This window comes from Alexandromys fortis, unplaced genomic scaffold, assembly GCF_014885135.2.
Source record: "Alexandromys fortis isolate MF-2015 unplaced genomic scaffold, M_Fortis_MF-2015_v1.1 scaffold_194, whole genome shotgun sequence".
In the NCBI taxonomy this organism is placed as follows: Eukaryota; Metazoa; Chordata; class Mammalia; order Rodentia; family Cricetidae; genus Alexandromys; species Alexandromys fortis.
The window spans coordinates 236,180-248,804 of NW_026068075.1; the positions used below are offsets into that span (position 1 = coordinate 236,180).

The following is a 12,625-nucleotide window of genomic DNA, read 5'->3' on the forward strand; positions in this document are numbered from 1 at the left end:
GTACCATGTCCTCAGTGTGTGGATATGTAAGTCAGACTCACGTACCATGTCCTCAGTGTGTGGATATGTAAGTCAGACTCATGTAACATGTTCTTAGGGAGTGGATATGTAAGTCAGACTCACGTAACATGCTCTCAGTGTGCGGATATGTATATTTGAACTTTAAAATGATACCTTCTCAAAGTGATTCCTAAGTAGATATTTCTGCTCTTTTTTATTTGGGGCTAAAAGCTTATCAAAATTTAAGAAGTTTTTGCTGGGTGGTGGTGGTGGTGGTGGTGGTGGTGGTGGAACACGCCTTTAATCCCAGAGGCAGAGGCAGGCGGATCTCTGTGAGTTCAAGGCCAGCCTTTTCTACAGAACAAGTTCCAGGACAGGCTTCAAAGCTACACAGAGAAACCCTGTTTTGAAAAACCAAAAGAAAAAAAAAGTTTAAGAAGTTTCTGAAAGATTCTATATAAGGCAAGCAAATACTTATACAATTTGGGCCAGTGTTTTCTTTAATAATTCCTCATTGTTTCAGTTGAGCTCGTGATGTTTATGGTCAAGTTCTTGCTTATTCCTTTTCATTTCTCTAGCTATAATAGAGAATTTAGCTTTCTTTGAGACATCCTGCTACTATAGTAACATTTGTGAAGCGAATAATACTACATTGTAGAACAAAAGCAGTATAAGATTGTCTGACAATGGTTCCGCTAATAAGCCTGGAATTGAATCTCAACAGGAAGCGAGTGTGTAACTGCTCCTCTGTGAAAGGTTATCTGAGTGCTTCTAGTAATTTCATTTTAGAGTGTCAAATGAGTGATTGTTTGCTCAAGCTGTTCATATTTAATTTTTACCTTAGAAACTAGTAGTGACTAAATGAATCCACTGGTCAGCCCTTAATATTAAAGCTCCCAAGTCAGCTGTATTTGTCTAAGGCGTCTTTTTTTTTTTTTTTTTTTTGGTCTAAGGCTTCTATGAGAGGCAAAGCTCTTTTCGTGAATTTTCCTCAGCCCAAAGCCATAGGTCAGTGGTTATTAGCCTGTGAGTATCAACCCCAGAGTCAAACCTCTAGCTCCCCAAATATTTACGCTACATTCATAACAGTAGCAAAATTACAGTTAGGAAGTAACAATGGAATACTGTTGTGGTGGAGGTCATCACGCGGGAGGAACTGCACTAAAGGATCTCAGCATTAGGAAGATTGAGAACCCCTGCCATAGGTGATGTGTCTTTTTAAGAACAGATTTTTGCATATTTCTCTCAGTTGTCATTCGTTACACAATAAACAAGGATATTCAAAAAAAATGTAGTCTTACCAAATAAACACCCATTACCCTTGACCTAATTGTTTTTGCTTTCCCTCAGAAGAATTAGGCACAATAAAAGGAAGATTTCTTATTTCAATAAAAAAATAAGTAACAATAAGAATTTATTATGTTCGTGAGGAAGAAACTATTTTATGTGTTCTAATTTAGGAAAGCTTTAACAGATGTACAGAAACAAATTCAGTGTTAAAAGCAATTTTCTTTGCCATTCTTTTAGTTGAGACTTTGATTCTGGGCTGAGGCCATAACACAACAGTAGGCTGCTTGCTTATTCAGTGTGTTTGAGGCCCTGGGTTCAATCCTCAGCCACATACACAGGGAAGACTTATTCCATTTCATACTGTGTGTGTTCATCTAATCTTTCACAATTGCCCATTTTCTTCCTTAGGCCATATGATGATTGGAGGTTTTTTAGCGTCATTGGCAAAGGTTGTGTATTTAGTTATAGTCAGAAAGATTCTTTTTAGTTATAGTAAGATTATTTTTACCCTATTAAAATTTCTGATGTTTGATAGCCCCCCAAAAACCTAAACAGACTTTGTAATTATTAATTATTGTTATTATTATTTTGCTGTTTTCAGTGTGATTCGTCATAGAGATGTTCGATCCTGTCACTATGGTGTGATAGACAAATTCCGCCTCCAAGTTTCTGAGCAAAGCCAGAGGAAGGCTTTAGGAAGGAAAGAGGTTATTGCCACTCTTCTCCCGTCTGCGAAAGAACAACAAAAGGAAGAAGAGGAGAAGAGAATGAAGGAACATTTAACGGAAAGTGTATTTTTTGAACAGTCATGTCAACCAGGTAGTAATGTTTTTAAAACCTTATACATTTCCACCAGTAATCATGGCGCTGAGACTAACTACTCACAAGATAACCACTTTCAGCCTAGTCAACAGGTGGAGATTCAGGGAAGGAAGGGATGCCTGCCACAGTAGGTAGGAGGAGCAGACAATTGCTACCCTAGGCTTGAAACGTAGGAAATGCCATATATCTCCAAGATATATAAACTTAAAGAATGCGGGTACCAACCTTATAATACCAGCACAATTTAGCAATTATATACTATTGTTTCTATGACTTTCCTATATCCTTTTTCATTTAATTAGTTTGAAGGAGGAGAGAGATTCATTTTGGCAATAGGCCAAGCTTAGTGTGCTGTTCATATTATTTTGAAAAAAAAAAAATCTCATTAAAGTTGAAGTTAATTAAACTAAGTAGATTATAATATCCCCTGTGGGCTATTAATTGAATCCCTTTCCATTCCTCATTTCCTTCCAGCTTAGATACTCAGAATCGCTATGATATATATTTTCAACAATGACACTCCTCATATCCAACTTTCAGACATCATCCCCCTTTCTTCCCAGCTTGTAATTATTGTCCTGCAATCCTGGTAGAAGAGCAGGGAGATAAAAGTTTCTATAGAAAACAAAGGTCTTGGGCTGGAGAGATGGCTCAGTGGTTAAGAGCACTGGCTGCTCTTCCAGAGGTTGTGAGTTCAATTCCCAGCAACCAAATGGTGGCTCACAACCATCTGTAATGAAATCTTGCCCCCTTTTCTGGCGTGTGAGTATACATGGAGGCAGAACGTTGCATACACAATAAATAAATAAATAAATAAATAAATAAATAAATAAATAAATAAATCTTTTTTAAAAAAGAAGAAAACAAAGGTCTTTTCAGAGAGTGATACATGCATGTGGTACCAGCTATCTGTCAGGAGTGGTGGCCCAGGCTGCTAAGCCCAGTGTGCTAGAGGCTGAAGCAGAATTGCCGTGAGGGCTACCTAGTAAAACTCTATTAAGACAGAAAAAGGGCTCAGGAAGTGACCCAGTGTAGAACATGTGTCCAACCTTGTTTGAGCAAGGCCCTAGGTTCCATCCCCAACAAAAACAAAGGGGAAAAAAAAACTATTTTGTAAATATAGTGCATATATATGAAATTAAGTTAAAACTAAAACTAATTAAAATGAATTAAAACTAAAAAGTAAATTAAAACAAAGATAAAAAGGAAAGAAATTGAAGCTTATATTGGGACCATTTTACAAATGTACTTGTCATTTTACGAACCCCTATGTCAATATGTTCATCTCCAAATATTTGTTTTAGAAGGTAGGAAGGGCTGGCTTTTTGATTGGTTCTGCTGTTTTTTTCAGTCCGCACAGGGAGTGCCTAGACTTTCTGCTTAACAACAGGATTGCGGACTATGGACCAGGCATTAGTTTCCTAGCAGTGATTGTTCAGTGACAGGAGCATCTTTTATCTTTTGATGAGAGACAACATTGGACTGGTGTGGTGCCCCAGGCCCTTTAATCCCAGCCCTTGGTAGGTGCTGGGAGGTAGAGTCAATAGGTTAGGAGTTCAGAGTGATCCTTAGTCAGGGGATAACTTGTGGGAATAGGTTTTTTTCCTTTTTTAATTAATTTATTTTTAAAAAATCATTTCTCATTTTACATTCCAATCCCTGTTCCCACTCCCTCCCCTCCTCCCATCCCCCTCCCCTTCCCCCCAGCCCACTCCCATCCACTCCTCAGAGACAGTAAGGCTCCCTATGGGGAATCAACAAAGTCTAGCACATTGCTTTGAGGCAGGAACAAGCCCCTCCCTGCTATATCTAGGCTGAGCAAGGTATCCCTTCAAACAGAATAGGCTCCAAAAAGCCAGTTCAAGCACTAGGGATAAATCCTGGTCTTACTGCCAGTGGCCCCACTGACTGCCCAAGACACACAGGTGTCCCCCACATTCAGTGGCCCTACTTTGGTCTTATGCTGGTTCCCCCGCTGTCAGTCTGGACTCAGTGAGCTCCCATTAGCTCAGGTCAGCTGTTTCAGTATGTATCCCCTTCATGGTCTTGACCCCTTTGCTCTTATTTCACTCCTCCCTCTCTTTGACTGGCCTTTGGGAGCTCAGCCCAGTATTTCAGTGTGAATCTCTGCATCTGCTTCCATCAGTTGCTGGATGAAGGTTCTATGATGAGAATTAAGGTAGTCATCAATCTGACTACAGGGCAAGGCCAGTTCAGGCTCTCTCTCCACTATTGCTTAGGATTTTAGCTGGGGTCATACTTGTGGATTCCTAGGAATTTCCCAAGTGCCAGGTTTCTTGCTAGCCCCATAATGGCTCCCTCAATCAAGATATCTCTTTCCTTGTTCTCCCTCTAAATGACATCTTGAAATAAGCATGAAAATGGATGGAACTAGAAAAAAAAAAACATATTGAGTGAGGTAACCCAGACCCAGAAAGACGAACACGGTACGTACTCTCTCATAAGTGGATATTAGACATAAAGCAAAGGATAACCAGCCTATAGTCCACGACCCCAGAGAAGCCAGGTAACATGGGGAACCCTAAGAGAAACACAAATGGATCCCCCTGGGAAGGGGAAATAGACAAGAACCCTAAGAAAATTGGGAGTTTTCTGGGGGGGGGGGGGAAGGGAGGGAGGAAGGGAAGAAGAAGGGGAGGGGAGGAAAAGGAGAACATGAGGGAACGGGATGGTCGAGATGAGAGAAGGTTCTTTCCTTCTACAGTGTAAATCCCGGGAATGGAACTCAGGCCATTAGACTTGGCAGCAAGAACCTGTTCACTCGGCCATCTCACTGACCGTCATCCTCTGTTAGATAGAAGGAGTTTAAGGCCAGCGCAGGACACATGAGAACCTGCCACCCCAAATAACAAAAACTACCAGCAATAACAAATTTTAAAAAGAAAAAAAAAACTACAGTTCATGCACTTAACAAGTTGGCTTATACAAGTGTTGCCTGCATATAAAAACACAGTTTTATATTTTTTTGGATCTTTTCATGTAATAAAAATAAGCTGTAAAATATATAAAATATACTTTCATAAAATACTAGTAGTCAAGGCTATTAAAGATAATTTTAAAAGATTGAGGTGAATATTGGTAGAATTGTCTTAATTACATTAATAATGAATTGCAAAGACTTTGTTACACATTTGAGCCTGCACCTTCTGGCTTCAGAAAAGTATCTTCTTTATTATTGTTTGTAATAATAAAAAACTGTTGAGCTGGAGAGATGGCTCAGGTTAAGAGCACTGGCTGCTCTTCCAGAGGTCCTGAGTTCACTTCCCAGCAACCACAAGATGGCTCACAACCATCTAGAATCAGATCTGGTGCCCTCTTCTGGCGAGCAGGCATACATGCAGGCAAAACACTGTATGTATAACTAATTAATTAATTAAAAAAGCCTGAAAGGCCATCAGTTGAGAGTTGACTAAGTTATGACTGTTGATGGAATGTCAGACAGGCAGTTACAAGGCTCTGTTAGAATGAGGTTTGTATGCTGAGTGGAAAAAGCTAGAGAGAGGGCTCATCACTTAAGAGCACTTGAGGCTTTTCTGGAGAACCAGTTTGGACGCCAAGCACTCACATGGTGGCTCACAACTCTCTGTAGCTCCAGTTCCAGGGGGTCTGACACCCTCTTCTGGCCTCCGTAGGCACCAGGCACACATGTGGTGCACAGACGAACAAACAGGTGAAACACTCCCAGTCCATAAGATACAAATAATGAAGTCTTTCCCAAAGTGTCAAGGACATTAGTAAAGGGGGACAGCAGGTAGATAGCATGCTATTTCCGTCAAGTTGTATGGTGTTATCTTTGCATGTGTAAGGTGCATGTGTTGGGGGTTCTTCCGTGTGGGTGCAGGCGTGTATATGCCACAGTACATGTAGGGGCCAACCTCAGGTGTCAGTCTCCCTTGTTTGAGGCAGGACCTCTTGTTCACAGCTGTGTTCATCACATCTTGCTGTTGGAATTACAGACAAGTTTGCTGTGTCCAGCTTCTTTTAAGTTCCAGGGATTCAAACTCAAAAGTCCTCACATTTGATCACTTCGTCCGTCCGTGGAGCCATCTTTCCAGCCCCTATTTTACATGTTTATGTGAGCATTTAGAACATCTGAAAGTTGTCCATTGTGCTAGCTGTAGGAAGAGATGATGGGGGACATTTGTTTTTCTTCTTTTTTTTTTTTTTTTTGAGACAGGGTTTTGCTCTGTAGTCCCAAGTTACTCCTCCTTCCTGCCTCTGTCTCCCTAGTCCGGCTATAGCTGCGCTGTCACACTCAGTTTGGAACTTCAGGCTAGCCTCAAACTCACTAGGAGTCCTGTTACATAATCCAAACTGCCTGCAATTTACTCTGTAGATCAGCCTGGCCTTGAGCTTTAAGCAATCTTCCTGCTTTTGTCTCCCAGGTGTTTGGATCACAAGTTGTTTACCGCCGCACCCAGCTCTTTGAAATTATCTTCATCTTAATTTGCAGTGAATGGTGTAATTGTCATATTTTCCTTAAAATCAGTCTTGCAGTGGATCTAAATGCAGAGTTATTTTGCTTATGAACTAAGGGTTTTTAAAGTTATTTTCGCTATTGTTTCATCCCAAGCCATCATTACTGTGAAATTTGACTTTGTTTTACCTATTTGGCTTTGATGAAGTTCAATTAAATTTCACAATAGCTAAGGTATTAATAATTTAGAAAAGTTCCACTTAATAATAGAATGAACAGCATTATTTCATTAATAAAACACAAATTGTGTTGCTCTTGGCTATTCCTTTTAATGAAAGGAAGATTAGTGGGGAAAGGTACATGGTAGAAAAATGCTGTTACTGGATTATTAGTCAGGGTTCTCTAAGGAGCAGAACTGATATAATGAACTATATCTATTATAGTGTGTATAGTGTTGTGTGTGTGTGTGTGTGTGCGCGCGCGCGCGTGCGTGCGTGCGTGTGTGAATGGATGGATGGATTAATTAGGGTGGCTTGCTGTGATACAAGTTGTCTGGCAATAGCTGTGTCCTGATGGAAGGTCCAAGGATCCAGTAGTTGTCTAGTCCTTGAAACTGGATATTTCAGCTTTCACAATCTGGTGCTGGTGCTGCAGGAAGGGTGTCCTAGAGAGCTGCCAGTTTTCAGTCCATGTTGGAATCCCAAACAAGTAGATTAAAACACCATTGAAGGAATGGGTCAGGATGCATGAGCTTGCCAATGAAAGAGAGGGCAAGCAGACAGCACAAGCATCCTTCTTCCAAGTCCCTTTATGTAGGCTGCCACCAGAGTGTCTGGCCCAGATTTTGGGTGGATCTTCTGACTTGAAATGATCTGGAATTAGGGTGTATCTCCCACCTTAAAAAATCCAACCAAGAAAGTTACCTCACAGTATACCTAGCTGCTTGGGTTTTAAGTTATACTTTCAAGTGTAGGCAAGTTAGAGTCTAGAATTAGCCATTGTACTGACTTTCTTTAAAAGATGCTTGGATACTTTAGATATACACTCAGAACTGGGTCACATCAGGCTTGACAACAGGGCTGTGTGTGTGTGTGTGTGTGTGTGTGTGTGTGTGTGTGTATTGGTGATTTTGCATGGGTTCTGGGTCAAATTCAGGTCCTCATGCTTGCGCAGCAAGCACTATACCCAGTGAGTCATCTTTCTAGCCCTATATTTATTTTTAAGAGAACCTCACTAAGTTGTCCAAGCTAGCCTTATGGTTTCAATCCTTCTGCCTCGGCATCGGAAATAGATGGGATCACAGATTTGTGCCACCGTTTCTTCTAGAATAGGCAGGGTTACAGTGTGAGCCACCATGTGGTCATATTTCATTTTTATTGTAAGAATATTCAACATGAGATTAGAGTATGCTATCTACTATAGGCTGGCCTTGAATATATGATCCTCTGACCTCAGCCTTCTGAATGCTAGGATGATAGACCTGTACCACTAGATCACGTTCACAATGAATTTTTAGGTTAATAAGAGTATTGTTTTCTTGTTGTTGGAGACAGGGTCTTACTAGGTAGTCTTGACCATCCTGAAACTTGCTATATAGACCAGGCTGGCCTCAAAATTGCAGAGATCCACGTGCCTCTGCCTCCTGAGTGCTAGAATTAAAGGTGACTCCCAATATAGTGTTGCTAAATATAGATCCTGTGTGATAGAGTGTGCCTTTAGACATGTGAATACCATATAGTTGAGGCTTACGTGAACTAAACTACAACTTCCATCAGCCTCTTCTCCCAGGTCCTGGAAGCCACAATTCTCTTTGATCCCATGGATTTGACTATTTTAAATCCCCAGTTTGTCCCAGTTAACTCATTGTGAATTGAGCATCTTATCTGTGGAAAGAACATTGAATACACAATCCACTGCAGAGTGCTGGTGTTTCCCTCTTGTGCTGGCTATGCAGCTGCAGTTCTCCGCTGAAGCCCAGTAGCCTAGCTATCACATCATATGCCAGTAAGCCAAAAGCAATCAAAATTCACCATCTGGGGTGTGGTTTCTGTTGTGCCTGCTCCATTCACACCAGTATAAAGTTGAGCCATCTTAAGTCAGGACTTTCAGGGGTATCCAGGTAATCCCCACTGGTGTACAGGAAGAAAATGGTGACTGTCCACTCATTTCTAGCACATGCTTCTAGAACTGTCTGTACGTTTTCTCTTTGGTGCGCATACTAGTACAGTAGTCATCTATGTACAATTGAGAACCATGCTGGGTGTGGTGGTGCACGCCTTTAATCCCAGCACTGGGGAAGTAAAGGCAGGTGGATTTCTGTGAGTTTGAGGCCAGCCTGGTTTACATAATTGAGTTTCAGGCTGTCCTGGAGAGAAACCAACCAAACAAAGGAAATCGTAAAGGTATTTCTGATACATACTTGATAGCCGTTTTTTGTCCTGTAGACTCCAGCCAGGGGGTTGGGAAATTTGTAATCACTGTTCTTTATCCCTCCCTCCCTTTGCCCTTTAAGCGAGCCAGTGTATAATGATTGAGGGTTAAATTATAGACATTTGTGTGGGTGCAGCGTGCACGTCTCCCTGGATTAGAGTACTAGTGAAGGTTGACAGACAGAACCAAAACACAGTCCTATGCATGGTGGCCACTACCTGTGAAGGAACTTTAGACTTTTGTCTTAGATTGGCTTTTGAAGCAAACTCAGAGATTATCTTTTTTTTTTTTAATACAGAAAACAGAACTGTCTCTTCAGGACCTAGTTTGTTAACTGTCTTCCTGGGAGTGGTATGTATTGCGGCCCTGATGCTGCCTACTCTGGGGGATATGGAATCGCTGGTGCCTCTCTACCTCCACTTAAGTGTGAATCAAAAATTAGTGGCTGCTTATATCTTAGGTAAGGGTTTTAAAGATGCTTTGTTACTGGTTTCCACTGTCATAAAATATGTATAAAGTTTATACATTCCAGTTGGGCATAGAAGTGTCATTGGGAGGTGGAGGAAGGAGGCTAGGAGTTCGCAGTCCATAGTTTGAGGATGGCCTCCACTATAGGAGGTAATGTCTTAAAACAAAAAGGTCTCTCCTTCACTCATGTTCTCCTGTCACCGCTACTTGAATGCCAGTTCTATCTTGTATTTCACTCCGTATTCTCTGGAGTGTTCTTTTGTTTTGTTTTGTTTTCCTGAGACCTGAGACAAGGTCTCATGTAGCCCAGGCTTTCCTTGACCTCCTGATCCTCCTGTGCTCACCTCCCCAGTTCTCATACCCCAGCACACTAGGCTTTCTTTTTCACTTTTAGTTCTTTGTATGCATGTTTGTGGTTTCAGGCCTAAGCCGTCACCTTCCTTCCCCGTACTCTTTCATTGCTCCCCGACATGCATGTAAGACTGAGTATGCAAGGCAATGTGGGGGTGCGCGCCTTTCATCCCAGCGGGGAGACAGAGGCAGGAGCATCTCTGAGTTTCAGGCCAGCCTAGTTTCTACAGAGCGAGTTCCAGGACAGCCAGGGCTGTGTAGAGTAAGACCTTGTCTGAAAGAAAGAAGATGGACCATGCTTTTACATTATTGATTGGATATGGTTTTATAAGTGGAATATCCCTCAGGGCAAGTGGGACCACTCTACTGCTGTGTCCTTGTGGCCCTAAAGCCCTGACATAAATAGACTGCTGAAGTCTGTTTGGTTTTACAGACACTTTTAAATGGCATGTCTGCTGTTATTACAGCTGATGTGACTGGATAAAGTAGGAGGTATGTTTGATAGTGAAATTAGCCATGACCAGACGTAAGTGATTTCATTAAATCTATCCAGTCACTGCCTATTGTTGTAAATTCGATTTCTTCTGTATAATATCAGCTAAATTCAAATCGACTTTGAGTTCTTGGTAGAGTGCCTGCCTGTGGCACTAGATTTTATTTGCTTGCCAAGCTACAAACCATTGTCTATTGAATGGCAAGTAGTGTAAAATGTGTTTCTCACTCTCCTCCATTTTTTTCTTTTCAGGTCTTATCACAATGGCTATACTTAGAACATGAGCAAGGATTCAAACTGACTTCTGAAGTAAATTTATCTTAAATATGAATGTGGACTGCCTTTTATCTATTTCACTCCATTAACACACTACAAATTATTAAATGATTTCAAGTAACTGCAAATGTATAATATATATTTTCAATTAGTCTATAATTTTATTTGAAGGACTCTAGCACTTTATGTTACAGACAACAGAAAGATATTTCTGAGTAATACATTGGGGATTATTTGAAGACATTGTTTTCTAATCTTTACCTATTGTGCAAATAACTTTAAATATTATTTTTCATCTTTTTTGCCTAATTCACTTTGATAAGGGTCATGGGTCCTTCAAAGTTTAAGACCTAAATGAGCAGCTGACCAGCTGGAACATCAAATGGCATTTATTGCCTAGACACGGGCATCAGCATTACTCCGTAAACCATCCATTTCCCTCTGTCATTGCAAGAAGTTGCTGTCGTGTTCTTAAAACAAGTATGTTACAGTCCATGTGGGAGAGGGGTGAGAAAACAAGGTACTTACTGAGGGATCACACTTACCTGACAGTCTCACCGAAGACAAAATGTATTTCAATCATGTGAACTACAGAACAGGCTGTGGGTCAGACACCAGGCACCTCATAGAAATAGACTGGCTTCTCTGTTTAGCCTGAGAGTTCTAAAGGAAGGTAGGCATTTTTAAAAAATTAATTTGTTCATCCTGGCTTCAGATCTGGCTAACCTTTTATGCTATTAAGGAGAAAATTACCTTTTGGTTTTCTCCCAAGTCCCTTGCTTGCCTGAGTGTTAAGTGATTTGCCCTGATGGCAGTTAATATCCAAGGACATGATGTTTTTTGTCATCTTCAAACTCTAAACCAAGTAGAAAAAGCCCTAGAATACCTGTGTCTATTTTGTATCAGTCACCGAGATATTTTTTAAGTTTTTATTTATTAAAAAATTTTACCAAAAAAGCCCCCTAAGCACAAATATTTCCATTTCTTTATAGCATTTTCTGACCTCTGACATCTATACGGCTCTAACTGTTCTTCTCACAGCAACTGATCCTTTTTGTCTTAGGATTTTTATCTGAAAGCACAATGCATCGAGTCTCTTGAAAATCGATTTCTCTTTCAGCTCTTTTTAATAAACTTTATGCACTACTAATGTAGCATTCTCGAGGAATATGTGTAAACACAAATGTATGCCTGAAGTTGATTGTCTGCAGGCAACAATACTCTGCTTCTAGAAGCTTGTTTGTCTAGTATTTCATAGGAAATCATTGTTTAACCATTTGCAGAGCATAAATCATTTCAGTGAATCATGTCTGTACATTGTATAATGACTGAAAAGCACATAAATGTAATCAAATTTGAACTCAGAAAAACATGTTTGTGAGGCTCTATTTTGTCTCTCTATTCATTTATTGAATTGTGTGTACGCGCGCGTGCGCACATGATAGATAGCACATCAGAAAGAAAAGACATTACTTTCCAAGAGAAAACCATGGAGAAGACCCAAGTTTTACTGATCTAAACATTTTATTGACATCACCTCTGAGGAATGCCAAAGTATTATCTGACTTCTTTCTTCAAGTTAGTTCATACCTCTGTGAGTTAACGTGGAAAATAATAACAGTGAAACAGCTGGGGTTGTAACTTAGTGGTAGAGCTATTGCTTAGAATGTATAAGGTTCTGGGTTTAACTTCCCATATCATACAAAAAAGAAAAACATACTGAAGTAAATGAAATAGAAATATATTGAGTTTCTAAACATTCCAAGACAGTTGATTATCTTTTAAAATCATTTTTATTTTCTTTTATATGTATCAATTTTATATGTATTAGTTGCCTGTATATATATATAAAGATATGTGTGCTTGGTACCCACACAGGCGCCAGAAGAATGTGTCATTTTCCCTGGAACTAGAGTTACAGACAGTTGTGAGCTGCTATGTGGGTGCTTGGAATTGAACCTATGTCCTCTAGAAGAGCAGTCATTTTGAGTGTGTGTGTGTGTGTGTGTGTGTGTGTGTGTGAGAGAGAGAGAGAGAGAGAGAGAGAGAGAGAGAGA

The 12,625-nt window shown here is 40.3% G+C and overlaps 1 protein-coding gene across 1 annotated transcript in view; it reads left to right on the forward strand.

Moving 5' to 3' along the window:
- The window catches only part of Mospd1 (motile sperm domain containing 1), an 18,891-nt gene extending 6,935 nt beyond the window's left edge, over window positions 1-11,956 (forward strand). The window contains exons 2-4 of the mRNA XM_050121660.1: window positions 1,846-2,109; window positions 9,279-9,440; window positions 10,545-11,956. Coding sequence (XP_049977617.1) covers window positions 1,846-2,109; window positions 9,279-9,440; window positions 10,545-10,576 — 458 coding nt within the window. The 3' untranslated portion in view covers window positions 10,577-11,956. The remainder of the gene's footprint in view (window positions 1-1,845; window positions 2,110-9,278; window positions 9,441-10,544) is intronic.
- Window positions 11,957-12,625: the final 669 nt, after the last annotated feature.